This window comes from Dicentrarchus labrax, unplaced genomic scaffold (genome assembly GCF_905237075.1).
Source record: "Dicentrarchus labrax unplaced genomic scaffold, dlabrax2021, whole genome shotgun sequence".
Classification (NCBI taxonomy): domain Eukaryota; kingdom Metazoa; phylum Chordata; class Actinopteri; family Moronidae; genus Dicentrarchus; species Dicentrarchus labrax.
In genome coordinates this window covers 345,569-372,515 of record NW_026136714.1, presented here as the reverse complement: position 1 = coordinate 372,515, position 26,947 = coordinate 345,569, and the positions used below count along the sequence as shown (strand labels likewise).

At 45.4% G+C, this 26,947-nt stretch overlaps 1 protein-coding gene across 3 annotated transcripts; it reads left to right on the top strand.

Moving 5' to 3' along the window:
- The first annotated feature begins 384 nt into the window (after positions 1 to 384).
- LOC127376265 (paxillin) lies at positions 385 to 26,562 on the top strand. Of its 3 annotated transcripts, XM_051422988.1 has the most exons (11): positions 448 to 623; positions 17,053 to 17,261; positions 17,516 to 17,601; positions 17,693 to 17,832; positions 17,911 to 18,094; positions 18,176 to 18,290; positions 21,851 to 22,012; positions 22,507 to 22,680; positions 22,770 to 22,851; positions 22,935 to 23,083; positions 24,022 to 26,562. In XM_051422988.1, the coding sequence occupies exons 1-11, from the start codon at positions 611 to 613 to the stop codon at positions 24,286 to 24,288; spliced, it is 1,581 nt and encodes a 526-aa protein (XP_051278948.1). In that variant the 5' UTR covers positions 448 to 610; the 3' UTR covers positions 24,289 to 26,562. The 3 variants fall into 3 exon arrangements, with proteins under 3 accessions (XP_051278946.1, XP_051278947.1, XP_051278948.1); XM_051422987.1 differs by lacking the exons at positions 21,851 to 22,012; positions 22,507 to 22,680; positions 22,770 to 22,851; positions 22,935 to 23,083; positions 24,022 to 26,562 and adding exons at positions 18,411 to 19,649; positions 20,936 to 21,202; positions 21,314 to 21,728 and having other exon boundaries at positions 386 to 623; XM_051422986.1 differs by lacking the exons at positions 21,851 to 22,012; positions 22,507 to 22,680; positions 22,770 to 22,851; positions 22,935 to 23,083; positions 24,022 to 26,562 and adding exons at positions 18,411 to 19,649; positions 20,936 to 21,728 and having other exon boundaries at positions 385 to 623.
- The last annotated feature ends 385 nt before the right edge of the window (positions 26,563 to 26,947 follow it).

Genomic DNA, 26,947 nt, shown 5'->3' with positions numbered 1-26,947 from the left:
AATCTTTATTGTTAAGTTAAAACAAGATTTTATTTTTCTCCAGCAAGTAGGTAAAAGAGATGATGTCATCAGTGTGATTTTCATTTCAAAATAAGAGACTTTTGTTACACAGTAAAACTAGTGAAGTGACAGCAGGGTCACTTCAGAAGTGGCCTGTTGGATGTCCCTGGGGTAGATAAATCATGATGTGGTGCCTTCTAGAGCCCCCTACCAGCGGATCAATCACAATTCAATGCTCTCTGGAGTTCCTTCAGTGGATAAACAATAAGTGTCTCTGTGGTTGCAACCCGGACTCTGACTGTTCGACCATGAGTGCAGTTTACAGTCCACTGCAGCTCTCTGTTAAACGCACCTCCCTGTACTGGCCGCTGGATGTCGCTCACCCTCATCCTCCTCACCCTCCTCCTCCTCCTCATCATCATCATCATCCTCGCAGAGTCACCGCGCGCGCTCCTGTGAAGTACACATGCACATATCGACGCGCGCTCCCGAGACTCTCCGGACCAACTTCCAGCAGCAGAAAGTTGAGAGAGGAAAACTGAGAGTTTCCAAAGCGCAGAGGAGCTGAAGCAAACAGCACAGCGACACAGGCCGAAGCCTCACCGCCGACATGGACGATCTGGGTGAGTTACTCGCTTTATGTGGGGGAGACAGAGGGTTTGTGTCCGGCGGGGCAGCGGGGGCAGCAGCGGGGGCAGCAGGGTGGAGGACTCCCAACCAGACTGCATGTTGAAAAAAGAGCGTTTGTGGGCCACCTTACTGTGGGACCGACGGCTGTTTACTGCCTGAAATACCCCACTTCCACACTGTTTCACCCCCCCCCATGTTCCTGAAGGCACCAGCCCGCTGGAAGAAGCTGCTGTTGGGTGAATGTGTGAGCCAGAGGGAGGAGATATTTGGCTGACATTTTGACACCGAGCTTTAACATTACCTCCTCAACTTTTGCCCCCAGGCTGTTCATTCCAGCTTTGAAGTGGTGGGAGTCAACAGGCCTCCCCATTTAGACTGCTCAGTACAGCTCAATGTGAGGCTGATGGAGAGCCTGCAGCACACACACACACACACACACACACACACACACACACACACACACACACACACAGGGCTGTAGGAAGAGTGTGTTATATTGTGCTGTATGTGTAATACTGTCTGTGGGAGTGGGTAACCCTACAGTAACTCTATCTCTAACAACCTGGAGGTTTGTGCTGAAGAGAAATATTTTCTATCATTTAATAAACTCAGGGACATATTTTATAGTCAGAACTGAACAATGAACCCAAACAGTGGAAGTCTGTGTAAGACGAGGGATTTGGGTGAATTTTGAGGAGATTATTTCCTGTTTAGGGAACTTTTTATACAATTCTCTGTCTGAATTATGTATTTATTTTATATTTTAACAATCTTACAGACTTAATAAGCTTCTTTTTTGACAAATTCAGTGTTTTCTTCTCCCTGAAGTAAACTAAATACAATGTTTTTTTTGAATAAAGAAGGCCTCGCGACCCCTCATGAGATGATTTAATATTTAATAGCTTTTTTTTAAAACTAAATCTAACTGACATCACACAAACAACAACAAACATGTTGTTTTTTTTTCTCATTCGTTAAAACTCTTCACAGACTTTAACTTTTATAGAACATAAAGTCTGTCAATCGTAAAGAATTCAAAATAATAATATTTATCTGTCCAGATAATAAACCAAACATTTAATCAAACAACACTTTGTCCTTGGTTGTAGGTGGGAGGAGGCAGCACTCTTCTCCTAGGATGGTGAAGGCATTACGTAGTTCAGTTTTCATGAGTGGAGTAAAGTTAAGTGATGAGCTGAATGTGGAAGAGTAGAGTTATATATCAGTGTTTATAACACGGGGGGATGGGGGGTAACTCTTACATTTAGAGTAAACCCGGTTCTCCAGTAAACCCCTACACCCCTGCAGGAGGAGAGGGGGCAGTTAATGGTGGTTTCTGACCTCGTGCTGTTGTTGCTGTTGTTTTCTGCCCCAGTGCAGACTGCAGACATCAGTCTGATCTGTCTGTATCATATCTGTCTGAACATCACAGCCTTTAATAAATGGAGCTGCTTCCTCATTGCTGACATTAACGTTTGCTGTTGAGACATGACGCATCATTTGTGATTTCACATATTTCTCATAGATTAAAACCTTCAAAAATATGTTTAATATTCATTGTATGTGTTAAAAATGTTAAATAGAAGCCTGTACAGATACACTGTACATATATACTGGATCAAAGTTGTTCAGGAACCAATGGTACCAAAGTACGTCTGCAATATTAATTGAAATATCAGAGTTACAAGATGCTGTACGGTGCAAACATTAGAAGAGGAAGAACAATATAAAACAGTAATAAACTACAAACATTAGAGATAAAACAGTGAATAACAGTGTAAAACGAAACAGGTGAGTTTTGAGCTCTGTGTGTGTGTGTGTGTGTGTGTGTGTGTGTGTGTGTGTGTGTGTGTGTGTGTGTGTGTGTGTGTGTGTGGAGATAATGAGGGGAAGGCGGTTCCAGACAGTGGAGCCACACCTGCAGACTCAGTCCACTTTGGTTTCAAGCCGAGGTTCTGGGACCGCCAGCAGGCCTCGGTCAGTAGATCTCAGAGACCTGGGCGGAGCAGATCGAGAGGTTTTACTCTTCATCCTTTTATTCTCTGTCGATCTGATCTTCACTGTACGTTTCCTGACAGATTGACACTTCACTGCTGTCGCTTCCTCCGCTCCGCTCTGGTGTGGTTTTGCGGGCTGCCATATGTGAGGGAATTTAAAAAAAAGGCTGCTGTTGATGGTAGCTCGGTTATTTAAACATGCAGGGTTTGTGCAGGATGTCCCGTGCAACCAGTCGGTGGTCTGCGGCGCTTTCACTTCCCCTTTTAGCTTCAGCTCAACTCTCTTCAAACCTCGACGTCGAGGTGCGACCAAAAAGCGCCAGAGAGTCGCACAGCAGCATTTGCAGGATGTTGAAGGCGTACTGTCTCTAGCTAATAACAGAATGCTTGTAATAACTTGCGAACAAGTGGGAGAAAATGCTAATGTGCAGCAGTTAGTTAGGGGAGGGGTAACAGGCTAAGACTGGCTCCAGTTCGCCATCGAGACATGATTTCAGACCCGCCCACAGTTCAGTACTACATAGTCCAGTCTTTTATAATGTTTATCTAATATAATGTGTCTGAGTTTCCTTCACAGTGACTTTAACTCAAAGTGATATGATCTGAGAATATCTTTGAATCCAGTTAATTTGTGGAATGTTAATCAACTGATCAATCAGCTGATCCTCTGAGCACTACTTCCTGTCCTGGATCCGCTACTGGCATCACTCACAGTCGGTATAACGCACACTGACCGGGCAGCTCCATGCAGTCTATCAGCTCCATCTATTTTTTGTGCCTCACTAACCGTTCACCCCTTCAGTTCATCGGCCCTTGACCTTTGGCATCGAACCTGTGAACTTCTAATTCTGTTGTTGTAGTCTCCCCAGCTGCTCACTTTGCTATATTTGCCGTGCTGATTCAGATTGAGCCGCAGTATTCGCAGGGATGCTCCCGTCGTTCCGAGCAGACAACTGGATCTGTGAACGCTTTAAGTGGAGAGACGATGGGCCGCGTTTTGGGTTTGGCGTGCTGTGAGAATACCTCCGGGGCCCGTTAGATGCTCGAGCTGCCACGGCCCGCTGAAAGAGCTGATTGTTGGTTGAGAGGCAGTCTCGGTGAAGCGAGGCTGAAGGAGGGGGGCGAGGCTGCTGAGGAATGTCCAACATCGCTCTGCGTCAGGGTCCAAGGCCAAATACTCTCTGGGTCGTGACTCACCTCCTACCGCCGCTCTCAGCCCCGTGCGAGCTGCCACCAGAGGGAGGGCTGTCGGTTGCTCAAACACGGGTCTTTGAGGTCTGGTAGCCTGACAGTCACAGAACCGTGAAGTTAGACGGTTTTCAACTGCTCGTGATGTGGCCAACCCCTCCCACGTCCTCCCTAAATGTGCAGCAGCAGACCAAATATTTGACTGTACTTCCAGTAAACCCCCATCTTACTGGCCCCCTGCGGGTCCTTGTCTTAAGGCTCATTGATGACTGACAGGTCTACACGGAGCTGTTTGGAAACCTGATCAGACTCCAGTCTTTCCATCCTGTTTCATTCTGTGTATATTGATCTGCCAAACACTCGAGGAAGGGGATTCCCTCGGCATAGAGTGAGCGCTCTTCCCCTCCGCTCCTCTGACTCAGAGTTTTCCAGGGGATTTCTCTGATCCGTCTTTTATAGTCCGGACCAGGTGGCGGCCGAGCTGAGCCTGGCTGTCGTTGTGCTCATCCAGATGTGGCTCACTGTGTCTCACGTTTGTGTCGCATGAAGCTCCGCTCTCTTGTGAATTCCTCAGGATCGTGTGAGATTCAGGCTGACTGACCTCGCCGGGCTGCAGAGGCCCTGCTTCGTGTCTGCAGGTTAACACTGAAGAAACTGGATTAGTCCAGACCTGCATTAAGCTGGAGGGTCATGCCTGAAGTGAGATAACACTGGAGCATGATGAACTCTCTATTGGGTTGTAAATTCCCACCAAACTGGCTGTTTGCGGAATCAAATCCAGGGCTCCAAGGGGCTCCAAGGGGCTCAAAGGGGCCCTAAAAACCTCGGGTTCACGGTGATTCATATGTGTTTGGTAATATGCATTAAAACACAACATAAACTGGAATTTTAAAGGTGATTATATATGAAATTCACTTTCCAGCATCCCAGACAAGCAAAGGCTAACCAGACTCCTTTTACAAAACCAGTAATTTTACCTAGCAGATTATAGATAAGACACTTAAAACTGGACTAAAGCAGAATAAAACTCACTCTTTGTTGGTTGGTTTAGTTGAAATAAACACTTAATTCACTGAGTTAGATGAGAAAGTAGCTGTTAAACGGGCTGTTATGTGACGAATGTGTCGATGGAAGTCCACTAACAGTAGTTGTTGTTTGTTCCACTGACAGTAGTTGTTGTTTGTTCCACTAACAGTAGTTGTTGTTTGTTCCACTGACAGTAGTTGTTGTTTGTTCCACTGACAGACTCAGGTTGTTATTGTCAGTGTCTGACAGCATTATGGAAAGGATCCCTACAGAGATAGACCTTTAGTTTAACCACAAACAGCCGTAATATCACTATCACTCTCCACCAGACTCCAGAGACAAAAACACTCATTTTACCTTCAGATCATTGTAACTTCATTCAAAGTGAACAGAAACAGAATAAAACTGATTAAAAGCGTCTCTGTTAGTGTTTCCAACAATCACCAACTCTGGTTTGGTGGAAATAAATCCTTAATTCACCGACGTAGATGATAAAAACAGCAGTTTCAGTCGGAGCAGACCGGCTATGGAAACAACCCACAGAGAGGCTGCGATACAACACAGGCAGAGGGAGAGAGACATCATGTGACTCTGTCTTTACACAGAGAACAGCTGATATATTAAGGTCTACCTTTAGTACCTTAACGTAGGTGACTTTATTTGTACCTGTAGGTAGATTCAGTTTGCAGTAAAAGACTCTTGACATAAATATTTTACCAACAAACAGACAAACGTGATCCGACATTATAGAAGATAAAAGATTAAAGGAACAGATAAAAAAGCTCCAGGCTCTTAAAAACAGGGCCGTACATATTTCAGTTCATACTGTACTTTGTGCATTTCTTTTGAATAATTGTTCCTTTTTAATGAAATTCTAACCAGCTGCAGTTTATTGTCACAACACAGCATTATTGCATTAATCCAGCCCAGATAAAATCAACCGTTCGGTTGGCATCATTGAGGCTGTTACACTGTGTTGAAACAGTCCCGTATTGAATCATGTTGTTGCACCCTGAATGCATCAACTTCCCTTTAATCTTTATTAACTTTCAGCTGAGGAAGTATAAAGAACTGTGTGCAGACGCCCACCAGAGTGTAAAAAATGCTGATTTCTGAGTATTTATTGCTTAAAAACGGCGTGAGCGAGTCTGCTCGACGTGTTTGTGTCTACAGGAGGGCTGGAACAGACAGCTGCACCTGCTAAACATGCCCTTTGTAAACACACAGCTGTCCTGTTGGCTTTACTGTAACAGTATCGGTTGATCACCTTGCAGAGGAGGGCCTTATTCTCCGGGCCCGAGCAGTTGGCTGTGGCAGAAGCAGCGTGGTCTTAAATGTTTACAGCGTTTACATGGCATACCAAAAGATCTTCGAAGGTCTTCTGTGGTTTCTGTGTCCCAGTGTGTCGGCCGCACAGAGTTAGTGTTACCAGACCAGCTATCATCACCCCACGAGAGCTGCAGGGTTAGTGCATACCGGCCCCTAAGCAGCGGGCTCGCCTGCTCGGCTACGGGGACTGTAAATCAGTCTTGTTCCCGAGCTCCACACCCATCCTGTTCTGGGTCTGGGGAAGAGAGAGCTGCGTGGCTGACCTCATCGCTTAGGCAACAGACCCTGCCCCACATCCTGAGGAAACAGAGGAGAAAAACAATGAGCAGAGTCAGTGCTGGTGGAGGGAAGGGGGGGCGGCTGTGGGCCTGTGATCCTGCTGCGAGGACAGCGTTTTCACTACTAAATGCTGTTGCAACCTCCTTCCTCCTCTTCCTCTTTCCACGCTGCTTCCACGCCGTCCCTGGCCTCGTGACCTGGCTCAGGCGAAGGTGCTGATTGTTTTCTGGGGCAGATCTAGTTAATGTTTAGTGACGCTGCTCCAGCTGGGGACACCTGAGGGCAAACACTGGAGCTTTAGACCTGCAGGGGGGGGGGGGGAGTCTCACTTTCGTTTTCTAAATACTCATTTATACATTTGATTTCCAGGAACCTTCTCTTCTCGAGCCTCAGCGTCTTTGATGAGACATTAGAGCTGCAACGATTAGTGAATGCACAGGTGATGTTTTTATTGGGGTCTGGTGATATTTTGATTCTGATTCTGCTGCTTAGTTTGGCAAAAGAGCCCAAACACATAATTTACATCAGTGAACTGAATAGACGGCGTGTTTCGTGTACAGGACGTCAGCTGAGGAGCACTGAGGCCCCGGGATGCATGAGAGAGAGTTCACACTACAAAAGATTTGCAGTCGGATGCGTCTCTGCGGTGGTTTACACCGTATTTAGAGCTGTCCACTTGTGATCAGATCCTCCATGTTAATACCGGCTGTAAACGGGCTCCAGTAGTCGACCTGGCAGCAACGTGAACCAGGAAATGTTCAATGTTAGATGTTGATAACTTGCATATGTTGAGAAATTATCATACGTAGCATTAATAAGTATAATTACCTGTGTAGACAATGTTTCAGCAACAATTTCAACAATATATGAGATGTTTTGGGGGTTATTGAGGATGTTTTTTAAAGTACGAAGGGGCCGTTTATACAGAACTGACCACGTTTCAACTCCCAGTGGGCTGATTGATTCATTTTGAGTCAGTTCTGAGGTTATTTATGTGCTTAATACCTCAGACCTGCATTTTGCCCTCAGTAAAGCTGAATGTCATCAGATGTAATCTTTCCTCCTATATTGTCCAAATCAGCCAAGCAGTTGCTGTAATGTTACGTCTCCATTAAAACGACCAAATATCCTGGAAATAATCTACATTATCCTGTTTATTGTATTTGATCTGCTCACTCAGATCACCTACAGAAACCCAGGTGCATATTTAGTTTGATACTGAACAGTTTGTGGCTCTGTGGTTTGATTCTTCGGTGTGGGTTAACCAGACGTGAAACTAGGCCCTGTCAGTGAACGTGGAGTCAAACAGACTTTGATTTTCAGCCTCGTAACGAACCTGAGACACTAAAAATGAGGAATAAAAAGAGTTAAAGTCAATGCGAGACCTAAAAACTCCTGGAAAGTGATTTCTTGGAAAGAGTGGGAACACTGGGTGTGTCAGCGGGACCATTTGGATCAAATCCCGTCAATAAAATACAGAGCAGATCAGGATGGGAATGTTTAATGTTCTATAGGATGTCTCTGTGTTTGGGTGTTTTGTTGTTTTCAGTCTGTGTTTTTAGCACCGGAGGAACAAGGACAGCCTTTCTTTCCTCATCCCACCTAATTACACTCTCAGTGGCACAAAAGCCTCCTCGCCGACACGCGGTCCTCACACATGCGTGGCTCTGAATGTGTCCTCAGCGACTGGGTGTTACATCAGTCCTCAGACTTTCCCCTGTCATCTGATTTACTGGTCTGTGGGGAAGTGCTTTTATTTTGGTCCAGCGTTCTCTCGAGGGGCGTGTCATCTTTCGGATATGGGGCTGCTTGGCAGGGTATTTTTAGGTGTGTTTATTTTGAAGTAATCACCCTAAGATGCTTCTGTCTTTCTGATAGTATGCTGTTACACTCATTCATCCGGGGGCTGTATGGTACAGTAGGAACAGGTGGAAGGTTTGGATTTGAATATTTCTCTCTCTCTCTCTCGGTGCATCTTTTTAATCTGATTCAGTCACATTCTCTGTTTCTCTCCCCAGCCTTCCCAGCCTGTCTCCCTGGTATCTCACCCTCCGCCCCCTCTCCCCGGCCCCCGGCCTGTCTTGTTTGATATAAATATCGCGTCGGCTGGGCCCGGTGGGGTAGGGTTTCGGTGTGGGGCTGTGGCCAGTTCTGCTCTTTTGCTCCCTGGCTATAAACAGGTGAGCTGTGGACCCTGGTGGCCCATCACCGCTGCCCACGTGTTAATGGAACAGATTAGACGGCCCTGCTTTCCTCCCTCGCTCCCTCCCTGGCCGCACTGTACTCCCCGCTCTGTGGGAAATGGGCAGTAAAAACATTGACATCTCCCTTATCCTGGAATTCAAAGCACGCTGTAGTTAGTGGAACGGGTCCTGTAATTGTCAACACATTATTTTCATTTTCTGGACTGACAGATGGTGTTTTGTATTCGGGCACATTCCTCTCTACCTAAACTCCCGCCGCACTGCAGGAATGTGCGATCTGCTCGAGTAGATTTTATTACAGAGCATCTTTTTATGTCCAGTTGAGTCAGGTTGGATGTTCAACGTACAATAGGTCATTTCTGCCGCTGGAAAGGAGTTGTAAAGCAGCGTGGCATCATGGGAGTTGTTGTCTTCACCACCATTGCAGGATTCCTCTAGTGTTCATCGTGCAGGAGGTTGAACACTGAATAAAGCAGCTTTACGTTGTCTATCTGACGTTGTTTGGTGGACAAAGGACTTCCCGTTTGCTGCTGCTAACGTTAGCTCTTGTTCCGACGTTCCGGAGGTTTTTACTGGGAGCCACATTATCCACAAAGGTCTCCTCCTCTCTAAACAAAACAATAGACTGTATAGTTAAATATGGTCGTAGTCTCCGTGACGCTTGTGATGGCACCAACCTGTCACTCAAAGCGTCCACGCCCTTAATTATGCATAACTTTAAGCCTTAATATAATTTAAACAGGTGAGTTATATAAAAATAAACTCTCTGTACAGTTGTCATGAACGGGGAAATTAGGTTTAGAGACCAAAAGTGTTTTTTGTACCAGGCTGTAAATATGGGGCCTCATGGAGACTGACTCACTGCTGGAGCCAGCCTCTAGTGGCCGTTAGAGGAACTGCATGTTTTGGCACTAACGTGTTGTCAGCCACAGAGGTTGCTGCATGGTTAAAACACTGAATAAAGCAGTTCCACCTTAACAATCACTGCTTCTCCCACGCTGTTGGACAGACAAAGGACGTCCCGGAGGGGCTGCGAGCCGAGCTGCTGCTAACGTTAGCTCAGCTTGTTTCTCTGATAACTTAAGATCCAGACGTCCGATGACTAAAATCCTTCATCCGGTTCAAATCTAGAGTTAAAAAGATCTAAACAGTGGATGGTAGAAACCAGTGAAACACAACGTTACCTGAATAAAATGACAGATTTCTGAGTTTGAACATTGTTGGATGGGATAATGGAAGAACTCGACATAGAGAACATAGAGTTTACTTTAAGGCAGAAATGTTCCAGCTTTGACTGTTTACTGATCAGAGAAACCTTCCCAGTGCCACCTTCCCAGTGTCCCCGCCTGCTTGCTTTCTTTCTGTGAAGCGGACAGAGGAATGTGTGGAATTCCTCATGCACCTTCACTCCAATCTGATAAACACTGCAGGACTGTGGCAGGGCCTTGGATGGGTCGGGGCGGCCGGTGGGGGGGTGGGGGGTGGGGGTGGGTGCACAGACAGGACTGCACATGCACCCACTGCCACAAGAATGTGTACAGTATCCACAGAACATGAGAGCTGTTTGTTGAGCGTAATGAAGATGAGATGCTGGTTCCTCTGACACAGCGAGCGCCTGTTAAAGTAAATCTGTGTACTGTTTGAGGTCTGATGAATTCATCTTGAGTTATTAGTCCCAGTCGTATTCAGTTCGATGACAGCTTTATTCCTCCAGACCTTGCACAATGGACTATTGAGTCAGGATGCCGCTGGAGCAGAATTGGACTTTGTCCACTGCGGCTCCGGCCCCCTGTCTGGAATGGAAAAGATTAGCCTGTTAGTTGGCTTACAGTCCATGTTTGCATTCTTAATGCTTCGAACTCTTGTGGGCCAAACTTGCTTGTTGTCCGTCCTCGTGCCAGCCTCGGTGCTGCCCTCCTCTGGGGAAAGAGGGAAGCAGCATTTCGTCTTTATCCTTTTATGACCTGCAGCAAACGGTATAAAGGAGATGTAATGGACACTGAGAACGGTGTGTGTGTGTGTGTGTGTGTGTGTGTGTGTGTGTGTGTGTGTGTGTGTGTGTGTGTGTGTGTGTGTGTGTGTGTGTGTGTGTGTGTGCTGCTTAGTCAAAGGCTACAAAAGGATGTGAGCTGGAAATGTTGGATTTAGTAATCACACTTTCTGGTGCTAATTTTAAACGGGTCTGACTGTGTTCCAGGTCTTTCCCAAAGCCCTGTTTTATTCTTTATTTATCCTGATATAGAAATAGCAGAATCCAGGCTGGTGGTTATAGTTGGGTCCATATTAGGGCTGCAACCAACATATATTATTTTCTCCTTTATTTTAATGTTGAAAAAAGTGAAAAATCAATATTTCTCAGCCCCAAAGTGACACCACATCACCTAGAACTGAAATATATTCAGTTTATTATCACACAGGACAAAGAAAAGAAGCAAATCCAGCTGAAACAAAAGAGAGTTTGACATTTAGTATAGAGGATTTTTTATTTTCTCTTCCATCAATTAATCCGTTAATTGCCTGTTCAAGTCTAATATATATGTTCTTTAAAGCCTGTGTGTGTGTGTGTGTGTGTGTGGCAGTATTCAGGAAATAAAGGGCTGAAAACAGCACATACATACTAATAGAGCTGTACGATGAGTCAATTTATTGTTAACGTGTAAATTAGTCACTGACTGTTTTCAGGGTTCGCAGGCGTCCTGTAGAGTCATGTTCCAGTCATGGAAACACCTGGAAATTGATTAAAATGAGCAAATATCCTGGAAATAATCTTTGTTGTCCTGGAAATGTTACTTTTTTCCCCTCACTCTGGGTTTTTTTTGTCTGAAACTCTCCTGACGGTTGGATAAACACAAACGGGTTCACCAGATGCAACTTGCAGTAATCTTTTTGGCATCGAGTCTTATTTTTTCCAAAGTTGTACGTGAAATTCTCTTATCTCCGTGCATACTGTCTATTAATAGTCACATTTCTTGTTGCTGTGGTTGATAAATACAAGGACAGAGATGTTGACTGTACTTACAATGAACAATCTAACTTTGTAGAAGATGAATTTTCGGTAAAATAAAATAAATTCTACTTGATTTAAACAGTTTGAACTGCCAAATTAATGTAGTCAATCTGCCCAAAACTGCACCTTGTATGTATTAGTCGATTTATGGATTACTTGTCTACTATTAAATCAACCAGGAGCTATTTTAATAATCATTTTAAAGTGTTATTTTAAGAACAAATGTCCAAATTCTCTGATTTCAGCTCCTCAAATGTGAATATTTCTGCTGTCTTTAGTCTGTGACAGTAGACTGAATGTCTTTGGACAAAACAAGACATTTGAGGACGTCAGCTCAGGTTTTAGGAAACACTTTCTGACACTCGATTAATCCAGAAAATGATCAACAGAATCATCGATAATGAAAATAATCATTATTATATGACTTGTCACTGGGACTGTCGATGTTTCTACGAACAAAAGCACATAAAAATCTACAGTTCAAGAGTTTAAACATACTGGAGCTGTTTATTTCCCCCCAGGAGTGAGTGCATCAGAGACTGAACAGTGTAATCTGTTGGTGTCCCCTGTGAGCTCTGTGTTGTCTCAGTCACAGATGTGTCCTATCAGCAGGGGGGGGGGGGTTATAATGAGCGCAGACGTCCTAATAGAAGAAGTCTTGGCTTCAGACTTCAGGCAGAGCGGCTGTCCCCTCCGTCAGAGCCACAAAGAGCTTTCTAGGAATACATTACCATAAATAATTAGGAGCTTTATTCTTTATGTTCCACAGCTTTTAAGATCTGCTCCAAGAACAGCCTGAATCCCCCCCTGAGCGCGTTTTATCCCACTCACCTTTGTCCCCAAAGCCAGTGCTGGTGGTTTTCTATGTGCAGGCTTTTGTTTTATGAGTGACAAAGTGAACTTCAGTGAGACCTTGTTTAGCGTGTCAGCACCAGGTGCAGCTTATTTCGAGCTGCTCGTGATATTTCAGCACATTTGCACAGACATGGGCTAACTCACCGGGCTTTAAATAGGCCTCTGCTCCCATGTGGTTTACGTCAAACTTCATGACTTCAACATTTGGCTTCTGGGAAGGATCTCCCTTTGGGCTGAAGACTCCGATGAAGAGTGGTGGAAAGATATAGTGGAAGTAGAGACACGTGAGAGCCGTCACGCCGTTTAATGTTCCACTCCAGAGTATGGAATAATACTCTGCTGTGATTAATATTTGGTTTAAAGTGTAGTTTTCCTACATTAAAGCTTTTTTTAAGAAGGGGGCTGGAGGCTGTGGATGTCCCACCCACCACTGCTTCACGCTGGGCTGACCGGTGAAAGCATGAAGACGGCTAGCATTAGTTGGAGAGATTGAGCTGTGTTTGAGCGTCTGTGACTCCCAGACTCAGATCGGGAGTCTAAAATGTAGTTAGCATCTTTTATTATATTGTTGTCACTCATTACATTGTGGAGTCCCTTTTTAAAGCCTCAAGTTCGTCATTATGGTCGTTGCTATGTCGTATTTGTCGGAGACTTACTGCGAGTTAAGTTGCTCTCATTGGCTCTGTATCAGGAAACAGTGGCGTCTCGCCTGCTCACACAGGATCTGATATTCCAGATAAACAGTAAAATGTGTTTGTGAACAGATCTGAGGAGAGAAACAGTCAACAACAGAATCTGGATCCATATCTGATCAGCACTGTTTGACAGTTTGATCTGAGTTTGGTGAGTTGAGCTGGACAGACTCACTGAGAATGAGCTGTCAATCACAAGGTAGCCCCGCCCTAAAGCATACCCTGCTTTATGGTCTGTTTTACTCTAAATGGGACCATCAGTTACTAAATGAACATCATGCTGTATGGAAGAAGACTGAAACTAGAGACTGAGACCAGAAACTCATCAGGAAACTGTTTACTGAGCTCATTAATCAACTGAGAAGTCGACTCGTTTCTCCATAAGACTGAATGGTATCGTACAAACATCTCCCTCTTCAGTAGAGTGGAAACACCTCTAGTGACAAACTTTGTCATTTTAGGGGACATAAACAGAAGAAAATCTTTAACATAACCTAATAAAAAGTCTGTAAAGCTACAGTCCTTTTGGCTGTATTTATTTATAAATGCAGATTTAACAGTGAGAATGTTTTAATGACTGATACAGTCAGTGTTTATTAAGACACTGAAGGGTCCTGTCACCAATTTTGGGTCTCAAACCACTCCCCACAGTAAACTGGCAGCATGTTATCACTGCTTCTTGCTCACACTATCTTTGTCTGCGCGCGCACACACACACACACACAGACACACACACACAGACACACACACACACACACACACACAGACACACACACACGCACACGCACACACACACACAGACACACACACACACACACACACACACTGTCCTGCCTGTAGACGAGTGTACGTCAGTCCGTCCTGGGAGAGCGGTCCCTCCTCTGTGGCTCTTCCTCTGGGTTTTTCCTTTAAGCCTGAAACTGAAGGAAATTGTGATTTTGGGGCTTTATAAACAACATTAGACTTTCCTGGAGGATATTACAGATACAGCAGGTGGAAAAACTAATGTGAGTACAGATGCTGGCTTTTAAATGTTTGTGTCCCTGGATCTTTTTGTTTCATTATAAGATTAGTGTTGGCACAGACGAAGGAATCGAGCCTGAGATCTTGATTTGACAGATATTCTCTGTATTTAGTTTCTTTGCTCACTTGGTTGTGGATGGTTTGAATGAAGTGAGCAGGAAGGAGGCTTTCTGTGTCCTCAGACCTCAGCTGAAGTCTTACAGCAGGATTAATGTGACGCTGTGTGAAAGAATGGTTGAGTATTTGATATGAGATGATTCAGATATCGGTGATAATGGTTAATGTGCTTTAATGTCCGACCTTTGTTTGTGTTAAATCATTAAAAACGTCAAGAATTCTTCTTCTTTTACCTGCTGAGTTATATTGTTTCTAGAAATAACTTCCAGTGAACTTTACAGAGACCCTTTTCACTGTAGATTGTATTTTAGTGAAATGTTCATTGTTTCTTCTCGGGCGTATTGAGTTTAAAGGTAGTGGTTCAGTAGTGGAGCGTGTGAGCTACAGAACCAAATTCAACCATAAACTTTTACTTTTTAAAGTAATAATTCCCTCTGAAGCACTTTCCTTATTGGCTAAAATCCTGTCGGCAGTGTGCGAACTACAGGAGCTCACTCAGCACATCTGATGTATAACAAGTTAATCACAAACGTATATTAATAATAATAATTTCCTAATTTTACACATAATTCATGATTCTGAAGATATAGAAAAATAGAAATGCATCGCAGAAATATCTTATTGTCAGTATTTTAGAGAACTCCCAAAATGTCACACGTCTTCTTAAGAGGAGCCCAGCTGCAGTTCCCATCCTGGACTCTGGTATTTTCAGCGGTGTTACCGTCGACATTAATAAAGATGGACATCATGACGGCTCTATAGAAGCGAAGCCAAACCCTCTGTATGGCCCCCTGGTGGCTGACCGCATTATTGCTCATAAAGCATCTGTGTTAGCAGACGGGACAAACTAAAACAATCTGATAAATTTTTCCCCAAATATTTCAAGTTTTAAGTTTTAATTAGTGACTTGAATCTGGGTCCGAATGATGAAAAATGGCTGCGGCCGTATCTGGATATTCTGGCTTTGTACAGTGGGAGTCGGAAATATCAGCTGCCTTCAGCTCGACTCACAGCAGCTCGCATTGATTGATTATTATACAGTAAAATAATCTAATACTTTATCGTACAGTTTTATGCTGAAAACTGATGAAACTGATGATGAACTGAGAACTAAAAACTGTGAGTTCTGTGATGTGTTGCACCTGGGGCTGCAGAATTAATAGAAACATTATTAAAAATAATCGCAAATATGGATGAGTGTATTATCCAAATCACTGAAGCTGCAGTTTTTAAATAAAGGTACAAAATAACAGCATTATAATGAAATACTGTAGTTTTGGTCTCCAGAGTTCAGTTTGTTTGGTACAGATCCTCCAAAAAATCCACAAATCAACATGATTTTAATAGTTTTTTTCAGTAAACTTTAACTTTGTGATACAGAAATAATCACTAATGGTGAATCATATATTGTAGAATAATCTCTGTACGATGTCTTTCCCACATCGTGCAGCCGTAGTTTGAACCCCTCTTTTAAAAGTGCAGTGATTCCCTGAAGCCACCGCTCCCAGCCGCTGTAGTGTAACCGTACGCAGCCGGTGACTGCGGTCGTCTATTCTGGACGGGCTGAGGATGGATGGATGGATTGTGTGATGTAAGAGTCTATTTTGTTCCTGCGTTCCTGTGAACACTCAGCAGGGTAACGCTGTACCCCTTCAACCCTGGACGCAGAAACACTCCTCTGTCTGACTGCTGCTGTGTTCCTGTCAGTTCACACTCACAACACAGAAATCAACGTCTCTCACAGCAGACAGACAGACAGACTGACAGACAGACAGGTAGCTCACTGTCAGCAGGGTTGTATTTATAGTGCCGACTGATGGAAAAAGTATGTTGGGGATTTCAGGGGGAGATTTCCTGGAGGCCTAATGGGTTTAGGTATGGATCTGGTCTCGGTGATGTACTGCTGGGCCGGTCATGCGGACTAACCTCACTGTTGGATGAAAGCTTTTTTTGGTGGCAGGCTGGAAGGAGAGACCGACTGGGACTCGCTGCCACTGTCTGTTTACAGCCTGACACCACATTCAGGAGTCGCCTCAGAGCTCCCAGCAGCCCCAGTAAAGAATCCACTGGTCTGGGGCCCGGTTCTGTTTGCTTCCAGGAATCAGTGTGTCTGAGTTTGATGAAGGTTGTTGTTTAAATCCCAGACTTTTTCATGTGAAGGACCCTCAGTTTTAACTGGGATCGCTACACAGTGAAAATGGCTGACTGTATGTAAGTTGGGGACTGCAGCTGCCCCCCGACTAAAGATTGTCCTGGTTGACTAGTAATCACACGTTTATGATATTATTTAATGATTATAATCTCTATATCTGAACAGCAGCCTGTTGCTACAGTGAGCTCTGCCCGGTTTCTACACTGTGTCCAGGGTCAGAGATTAAAACTGTTGTAAAATGTTTTCCCATCGCTACCTGTTGGTCCCTGGACCCCAGTTAAAAAATCCCTGGTTTGAATAAAACTGCACTGCTTTATTATTATGATTATTCTCATTTCTAATTTATCTGTTGATAATTTTCTCAATGAATCCATCAGTTGTTTGATCCATTAAATGGTGAAAAATGTTGAGGATAAAAGACACCAGCAAATATTCACATTTGAGAAGCTGAAATCACAGAATTAGTTTTTTTTTGTTTTAAAAACCAATCGTTGCCGCTCTACAGTACCCCCACTGTGACGTGTAGTAAAACTGGAACTGTCCAATCTTTCAGACGCGTTGCTGGCGGACCTGGAATCTACTACGTCCCACATCTCAAAGCGACCCGTGTTCTTGTCTGACGAGACCCCGTACTCCATCCCTACCGGAGGACACTCCTACCAGGATGTGTCGGTTCCACCTCCGGTTCCTCCTCCGCCCTCAGCCGAGGCTCTGAACGGGTCCCTGATCGATCAGCCGGACTCCCACCACTCCTCTCAGCAGGTACGAGCTCATCCTGAACTCCGGAAACCAAAGTCCTTCATCAGCATATCAAAGAACAAGTGACACAGCACAAACTAGAGTTTTGGTACACTGCATGTTGTTTTGCTATGAAAGCCTTAATCTCTCTCTACTGCTGTTTTTATTCTTATATTCCTCTGGTCTGCGTAATGCTCCCATACTGCAGACCAAAACAATGCTGCTGTTAACTCACTGAAAGTTCTCATTGTGTCGTCTGACTGTTGAATCCTCTGCAGTCGTTAGGTTCAGCCCAGAAGAGCTCATGGTCCAGGGACAGCAGCAGCTCTCCGTTGTCTCACATTGAAGAGGACCACGTCTACAGGTATCCTGTCACACTCTGAAATGTTGTCCGTATCATCCGTCACTTTCTTTTACCTGCTAGTTGCTATAAGCAGTCTCTGTCTTCTCTTCAGTTTCCCAAACAAACAGAAGTCTTCAGACTCATCAACAGCAGCCATGACCTCCGCCCTGGGCAGCAACCTGTCAGAGCTGGACCGGCTGCTGCTGGAGCTGAACGCCGTGCAGCAGAGCTCCCCTTCATTCCCCACCACAGGTAGACCCTAAAGCCCCCCCAGCTTTATCTCTTCTGTGTGCGCTGAGCAGAATTAGCTATACTATCCTGTGTCCACAGAGGAGGCGGCTCCGCCCTTACCATCCTGCAGCATCACCCACTATGAGAACGGCGGCGGCCCTGACATCACGGTGAGCCCGCCCCCTCAGGAGAAGCCCAAAAGGAACGGGACGAGGCTGGACGAGGCCCGACCCTCCGTGGAGAGTCTGCTGGACGAGCTGGAGGGTTCGGTGCCTTCACCCAGGTACACGGTCTGTCCACTGCAGTGGGACCTTAAGATGGATTTATATGAATAATATTATAATACATCATTTGTATTTCCCAGCCCCCCGGCACGCCACAGCGATTTGGACACACCCTCTCAGCAGCAAGCCAGGATTTCAGCGTCCTGCGCCACAAGAGAGCTGGACGAGCTGATGGCCTCTCTGTCGGACTTCAAGGTACGCGCAGCGCGAGGAAGGGCTTCACTTCATCAACAAAACGCACTCTTCTCCTGTCATATTCCTGATGATTTCTCTGTCCTCTTCCTCTTATCCTGCTTCTGCTTCTCTGTCCTCTAGCCCAGTTCTTTGGGCTCCCTGCTGGACCCAGCGGGAGCCTCTTCCAGCTCTCCTCGTCCTCCAGTCTCTCCCTCCGTGGCTTCTCCTTTCCTCACTCTGTCCCACCCGTCTGCCTGTGCCTCTCCTGTCTTCTCTCTTCCTGCCGGTCTAGAGCTGCACATAGACGAGGACGGAGGAGACGGTGGCGTGTCCGTGTCCCATCCGAACCGCCTCCCTCCCCACAGTCCTATGTCCTCGCTCTCTGCAGCCAGCGACCTAGACCTGGACTCTGTCATAGATGTGTCTGCCACCATGCTGTCATCCCAAACCAAGACTCTGCTAGTCCTCTCTCAGTCCGCTTTCTCTAACTCCAACCTAATGAGAAACAGCCCAAGTCCGTCCAATACCACCACCACCCCCTCGCTTACCTCCGTTAACACCGTCCTGGACCACAAGTTCTCCAAGTCCCCTAGTCCATCTGTAGAGCGCGTCTCCCCCTCAAATACTGTCGGTAAATTCTCCTGTGCTCCTGAGACTATGAACAAGGGTTCTTTTCATGACCTGGATTTTAATTTCTGCAGTCCGCTTCTTTCGAAAAACCTCACCCCTCCTCAATCAGCTCCGAAGACTCCTTCCCCGCACCCCGCTGCTCTCTCCATATCTCCCCCCTCTGCGTATGCTTCCTCAAAAACGTCCTCTACATCTTCGGCCCTCTCCCCGCCGGCCTTCGCCTGCCCCAGCAGACAGCTGTTGGAGCCGACGCCCGCCCTGCAGCAGCCCCCCGCGGTGGAGCCGTCCCTGGACGAGGCGCTGGACAAGCTCCTCGCTATGAGCTTTGTGCAGAACCACGCAGCGGAGGAGCCGCAGCTGCAGATGGAGGCGCGGTGTCTGGGCAGAGGAATGCAGGAGGTGCACGAGGAGCTCATCCTGCCTATGGACAGAAACAGCGTGCAGCCGGACACGTTCACCAGCGCCACCAACACCATCACCGACGAGTCTGTGGACGGAGGCACCGACGGGAACGGGGACCTGGACTGGGCCGACGAGGACCTGTCCATGTCCTTCCACGACGGACTGGATGGCACCATGACGCCTTACACCGAGAGGCCGTACACGGATGGCAGCATGACCCCGATGACAGAGGCCAGCTGGATGGATGAGTCCATGACCCCGTCTTCTTGCCCCGGGACCCCTGACGTTGCCCTGGACCTGCCCCTGATGCAGACTCCAAACATGGACCGAGTGTCTGCATCCGGACATGTATGCATCTCCTGCCTGACACCACTCGGGTTGTTGTGCTCATGTTCTGCCTGTTTTTATGCTTCTGTACCAGCTAGCATCTGCTGTGAGCTGAAACACGACACCAAATATGTCTTATACTTAATGTCCACAGTGGAATCTGCTTATTTCCTTTACAGCACTTAAAGTACTAACTGCACAAATCGGTCAAAGTATGAGGCTGAAAACATCATAAAGTCTGAATGTCTGATTCCATGTATTTATCTTTGGTAAACACATTTAGATGTTCTCATGTGTAGCTACATCTCCACAGTTTCCACAGCAGATGTTGTGTCTCTGAATCTGTGAGGCTTTTCTGTAACGTACTAAATATAGTTGTTAGGGTGTTAACATACGACGAGGATTGTTTTGTTAGCATTCAGTATCGTCTGTCGTCGGTTAAAGGTGTTAAAAACAGGAAACACACAGATAATACATTATAAATATATATAATGGAAAGGCTGTCATTCTCCCTCAAAGTCCAAAAAGGAAAATTACTAAAAGAAAAAGTTCATTAAACCAAACATTTAGTCAGATTTCAGCTACCTTTTCTTTCTTTTTTTCAGTCTTTAAAATGAAAGCTGTAGATAATTAAAGCTAAAGTTGTGTAAGAGAAGAGCTCAGCTGTAAATTGGTGTGAATCCATCTGCAGTTCTGATTCTGTGTAAACTGATGAATCCAAAAGAGAAAAATCAGGAAACATAAAATTAAAAGGCAAATATTAGTAACAAAATCAAGTTAATAATAGTAAAAACATAATGACTTCAGGTATAAAAACCATGAAAAGTATGAAAAACAACAGGGATGTAAAAAAGAGGAATTCATTAAGAGCAAGATCATAAAACTAAGTTTTGAGCAGAACGATGAAGTTTCTCGTCTAATTTGTGATGGAGTTTGTTTCCACGTACATTTATGAGCAGACCAAGAGTTTTTAAAATGGACCCTCAGTGTTTGAGAAAGATGACAGAAACCAGAGTCTCTCTCTCTCTGTGGCGCTGCACTCACACGTAACCCACTGATTGTCGGTACCAGCATGGCACACGTGGACCACAATCCCCCTGACCTGCTCTGTGTGAAGGACTCTAACGCGGCTCTAACGTGTTGTGAAGTTGCTTGACAGACTGGGAGCGCTGGGGGGGGGGTCCGTGCGTGGGTGTGGCACAGTTTAAAAGCATGCGAGTGCTGACCTCTGCATCCCGGCCTGCTGCAGAGCTGCTGCAGCTGCGTTCTGTGTGGACATGTGATACGATGCTCACATTCCCTCTCAGATTAAATCAGTGATCCGGCGCACTAAGGAGACTCCCAACGTGCACCCGATGTACCGGGACGCTCACCTGCGCAGGAAGATGGGACCCGTCATTGTGAACAAGAACAGCTCTCAGGACCGCCTCATAGAGGAGCTTCAGGGGAAGTTCGGGATCGGGCGCTCAGAGCGTCGACGCAAACAGTCCGACGACTGGCTGACGGAGGGGGTCATCGTCACCTCCAAACCCCAGCGCTTCCGCCTCGATGGCGCCGGCAGTGAGGTGGACAAGGTTGGCTTCGGTGTGCTCAGCAGTTTTCCCAAATATAATTTTTCACCTTCAGTTTCCTGCACGTTTTCCTCTCTTTGTTCCCTCTTTCTGTTTTTCTCTCCTCCTCTGTAGATCATAATTCCCCCAGAGTCGCCCGTCCCTGTCAGGAAGGTGCTCCCACCTTCCTCTCCCCCGCCCCTCGTCACCCTCCTATTGTAGAAGAACTTAAGAGACTGCTCCCAGTCCAGCAGCCCCCCATCCCTATACCCCCACCTCTTCCTCCTCCTCCTCCTCCACCTCCCTCTCCCCCTCCACAACCTCCGCACATCAAGGAACCAGTTCCCGCTCCGCCTCGGCACTTTATAAAACCCTCACCTCCACCGGCCCCAGTTCAGGAGCCTCCTGCACCCAAACCAGAGCCCCCTCCTCCCGTTCTTAAAACCCCAACCCGGCCTCCACCAGTGGAGCCAGTGACACCGATCGCACCCAAAGTCCTGGTGTCTGTAGGCTGCCAAACAGAGTACGATCCAATCTTCCCTCCAGTGCAGGCACGAACCCCCGTCTCTCACCACAGAACCAGGACTCATTTTATTCCTCTTCTTATCTCACTGTTATATCTCTGACTGTCAGCCACATCTTCACCTGTTTTCATACTTGAACCTTTTACAGATTATGGCCCAAGGAAAGGGCGGCGTTCCCGGTGGGCCTCCGACACAGGTCAACAAACTGGACAACATGCTCGGTAGTCTGCAGTCTGACCTCAACAAACTGGGCGTGCAGACGGTAGCTAAAGGAGTGTGCGGTGCCTGCTGTAAGCCCATAGTGGGACAGGTGAGATGCTTGTGTTCAGATAATGTCTGTGGAAGAGTCGCTGGTCTGCCGCTACCTGTTTGTGTTACTGTGTGACTGAATGATCCAAACTAAAACACCGAGGTCAGTCAGGTGAAAGTATTCTAAATAAAGCGTCCTTATAAACTACAGCTAGATAAAAGCTGCTCGTGGTTTGATCGACGTGCAAACGAGCTATTTAAGTGGACACATTGTGCTCGTTTCCAGCTCTGTATTCTCAGTGTGAGACTCCACTACAGTCGCTTTGCAAAAACATCTTTATTTATCTTATAAATATGATCTGGTCTTCCTGATATATAAACACCTGCTGCTTATATATTCAGTGCATAAACAATAACTGTACAGAACAACTGAACATTTTATATCAACATCTGACATTCTAACATTATATATATGACAGAAAAGGAGGGAAATTGTAGGTATAATATGTCCTGTTTAAGCGTTTGCATACTAAATGCCCTCCTCTGTGTGTGTAGGTGGTGACCGCCATGGGCCGCACGTGGCACCCTGAGCACTTTGTGTGCACACACTGTCAGGAGGAGATCGGCTCCAGGAACTTCTTTGAGCGTGAAGGACAGCCGTACTGTGAGAAAGATTACCACAACCTGTTCTCCCCACGCTGCTACTACTGCAACGGGCCCATACTGGACGTGAGTCGCCGCTGTTTGCTGTCTCTGTGCTCGCCGTGTGTGTTGTAGAAGGCGGCCAAGCTACAATAAATGTTGTCTTGTCTGTGCAGAAAGTTGTGACGGCGCTGGATCGGACCTGGCACCCTGAACACTTCTTCTGCGCTCAGTGTGGATCCTTCTTTGGCCCAGAGGGTACCGAATTACTATTTATATCGTAGGATCTATAGTTTCTGTTTCCTTTCGTATTAAAATCTGTTGTCTGTGTCTGTTTCAAGGTTTTCATGAAAAGGATGGAAAAGCCTACTGCAGGAAGGATTACTTTGACATGTTTGCACCGAAATGTGGCGGCTGTGCCAGAGCCATTTTGGAGAACTACATCTCAGCGCTGAGCAGCCTGTGGCACCCGGAGTGTTTTGTTTGCAGGGTCTGTACCATCACCTAAATATATTTTATTGTGGGGTTGTTCGAGGTAATGTACATAGTCAAAAGGATCTCTCTCTCCAAACCCACCGGACTCCTTTTTAAAAAACATTTTACCTCACAGAACATTGGAGTTGCTGGTGTATCGCTGCCTCACTCCGCAGCAGCTAACATTAGTTAGAATCCCAACTAACCAAAGACTGTATGATTGAAAATAGTGTCTGTGACGTCCCCCAACATCTGTGAAGAGCCGTTGTGAAGCTCAGTGAGGTCGGATCTAGCTGTCGCCATCTTGGCAGGTTTTGGCACCTCTGTGTTGCCATCCGTGGAGGTTGCTGCTCGGTTAAAGAGATGGAATAGCTGGTTAGAGGAAAGACATTGCGATCACCACCTTTGCAATTTAGTCCAATCCCTGCAACTTTTCCACCAATCTGACCAATAATTGTAGTTTCCAGTGAGTTTCATCGATGATAGCAGCCCCCTGAACAAAATGATGAGCCATACATCGCCTTGCTGCTAGCTGTTGCCTTTGATTTTTAATGAATGGTACAAAAAATGAGCAAAACCTCCGGCAAAAATCTGGCATTTTTTGGCCACAACAATCCCCCCCCAAAAAAACCAGAAGGAACTGAAAATAACACAAACGAGACCAGCAACTCTTGTGTTCTGCAAACTAAAAGGTTTTTATCAGTGGAGTCTGGTGGCTTTGAAGAGAACATACACTGATGGAAAACCTTTAGTTTCCTGTTGGAAAGGGTTGTCTGACAGCTCTAAATAAAGCCTACACCTACACTGATACATATGGATAAATACCTCAAACACTCCCACCTTCAAAAACCCGAACTACCTCTAACAGCTGAGGAGCCTCTGTGAGATCCCATAATAAGAGTAAGAGCACTAGAATAACAGAAACTCCCTCTCCGTCCTCCTCTTTTTTTCCAGGAGTGCTTCACCCCGTTTGTGAATGGAAGTTTCTTCGAGCACGACGGCCAGCCCTACTGTGAAGTGCACTACCACGAGCGCCGCGGCTCCCTCTGCTCCGGCTGTCAGAAGCCCATCACGGGACGCTGTATCACCGCCATGGCCAAGAAGTTCCACCCGGAGCACTTTGTGTGCGCCTTCTGCCTGAAGCAGCTCAACAAAGGCACCTTCAAAGAACAGAACGACAAACCCTACTGCCACGGCTGCTTCGTCAAGCTGTTCAGTTAGGGAGTGACGGCGAGCGTCGGCAGTGCTACGTATGGGTCGGGGTCGGGGGGGGTTACAGAAAGCGTGTTTAGCACAGGTTGGGTGGGAATGGGATCGTATCAAAGAAGGTTGTCTGTATTCTGATGGTGACATTGGAAGTGTGTATGGATATTAGGTATGTGCATGTGGTTGAAGCAACATATTCTCTCTGCCAGACTCAAATCATTTTAACTTCAGAAATTCTCAGACGGGCTGACGGTGCGTTCTTTGAAGCGCGGCGCAGATTTTAGTCAACGTTCAGAGGACGATGGAAACCTTGAGCTCAAGAAAAATAATGAAAACAGGAGGTGACATTACTTTTTTTATTTTAAATCAACACTGATTCAGGTGTTACGTGTGGGATATTTTCAGCAGGCGAAGAGCTGTCCTTTTAGTTATTTCTCACATAATTCAAATCTCTGTAGTTTTTAGTCTCAGTGGATGACGGTGAAATCTTACTGAACACTGTAGAAATCCATACAATACTGCGTGTTTGACATGTTGCTCACTGGTTGAGCGTGTCCTTTTAGAAACCAGGGAGCAGGTGACCTGTTGTTTTTTTTAACGTTACAATATAACCCCCCCCCGTGGCATAAAGTTGGTCAGAGCAGAAGGATAAACACATTATCACTGTAGCATTAACTGGAACTGTTTTGTATGTGTGAAGTTGATTGTTGTGTCTTTAGACTTTTACAGATGCAATCACATCATTCAGCCTGAGAGAATCCCTGCATGTGGAGATTTTAAAGGTCCAGTGTGAAACATTTAGGACGATCTGTTGGCAGAAAAATCACCTGAGAATAGGAATCATTAGCTTTTCGTTACAGAGGGAGCGGGTCGGGATGTTTCTAGCCCAGGACGGACTCTCCAGGAAGCTGCGATTCAGACGATCTCAGTGAATTCTGCACAACTTTTTTTTGCAACTTTTCTGCAAATCTGACCGACCACTGTAATTTCCTACAAGCTCACATATAGCTAATGTTAGTTATTGTTTTATACCTAGTTACCTCTGATAGCCACTGTTAACAGAATGCTTTCTTTTCACCAATCAAAAAATAAAAAGCTGAGCCATGTCAATAGCAATTTTATTCTCAATTGCCTTTGATTTTAAATGAATTATACACTTTGCTATTTTCACTTTCTCCTGCAAAAAAAAAACCCAAAAAACATCACAATTTTTTACAAAAGCTGCCGTGAAACCCACACGTGGAAGGCTGAGCTGTATTCAGTTGGTTGTAATCTGCAACTCCACCACTAGATGCCACTAAATCCTGCACACTGGTCCTTTTTAAATGTTGATACCAGAATGTGACACAGCTGAGTTTCAATCAGTTTTAGTTTCCAGAGTCCGAATCTCAAGCACACATTATTTAGTAGCCGACGTCGGGCGGGTGAATATCGTACGGTGATTGTGAGTCTGTAGCCAACCAGCAGTCGCTGCAGTATTACGTACGTTTGAACAAACACGTTTTTGTGCTGCCAAATCATTCCTCGTCTTTTCACAGCAGAAAAGAGAAATCGATCTGAACGTGCAGATATTGGGAGTACACTGTGCATTTCTTACATTACTGTCTCTGAGCGCAGCCTGAGAGGTTTTTTATTGTAAATATCCGATGCAGCTACGTTGTAAGCAAAGCGCTGGCGTGCTTGGCATGTACACGTGATTATTAACCACTCATTCAGCGAGGGGGAGGGGGGGGGAAGGGGAGGCAGAGATACTTTGATATTTTTGGTGTCATTACTGTATTGAGAAGCTGATGAATGTTTATTACATAATGCAAAGAAGTAATTTGCTGTGATATTCCAATAACTCTATGCAACTGTGGATTAACACCTTTCAGCGTCAGCGTGTGCCGTTGTGTCAGAACCACGTCTAATAACACTGGCAAATTCAGCAGAGTGCTGATCACAGGTCAGCTGTTAGAGGGGAGCCTGGTGGTCTGTTGGGAGGAATGCGAGGTCCGAGGAGCGTGCAGCAGTCAGAGATGTGTCGGGCCTTCTGTTCAGGGAATTCTAGAGCCTTAAATCTTTTCTCACTCTATTTAAGATATCATGTAGTCTTTTCAAATCAGTGTAGTCGAGTGTTATTTAACCAAAGCCATACCTTCTTTGAGTTGTTTTTGTGTCTGTTCATCTTTCTTTCCCTCTTCTTTATTTTTTTTCTTCCTCTTTTCACTTGGATTGTCAATAGTTACGAGCAGTGAGGCTCCTCACCTCTAGTCCGATTACGCCAATAAATTCTGTTTTGGTATCAAACTGTGGCTTCGTCTGTGGAATGATTTCAGTGTTACACTTCAAACTCTCCATATGAGCAGCAGCAGGTCTACCCTGTGTGCAGGAATCCAGTTTGTTAAACTAAAGCAGTGTTTACTGCTCTTTTCTGTCATTGTTTAGGCTCAAAGTTTAAAAAAAGAGGAGTAAAGATGAGTTTTGAATGCAGAAACAATATAAACCACATTACCACCACATCCAAACCTACAAGAGTACAAGTAAGAAGACTGATATTATGTTTGTACTTTGAATAATCTAAAGATTTGGAAACTCAATCTGTATTAAATTGAATTAAAAACCTGTATTTAAGTTTATTTATGATCTCCACAAACAGAAATAATAAATAAATAAAACAAATAATGAAACAAAG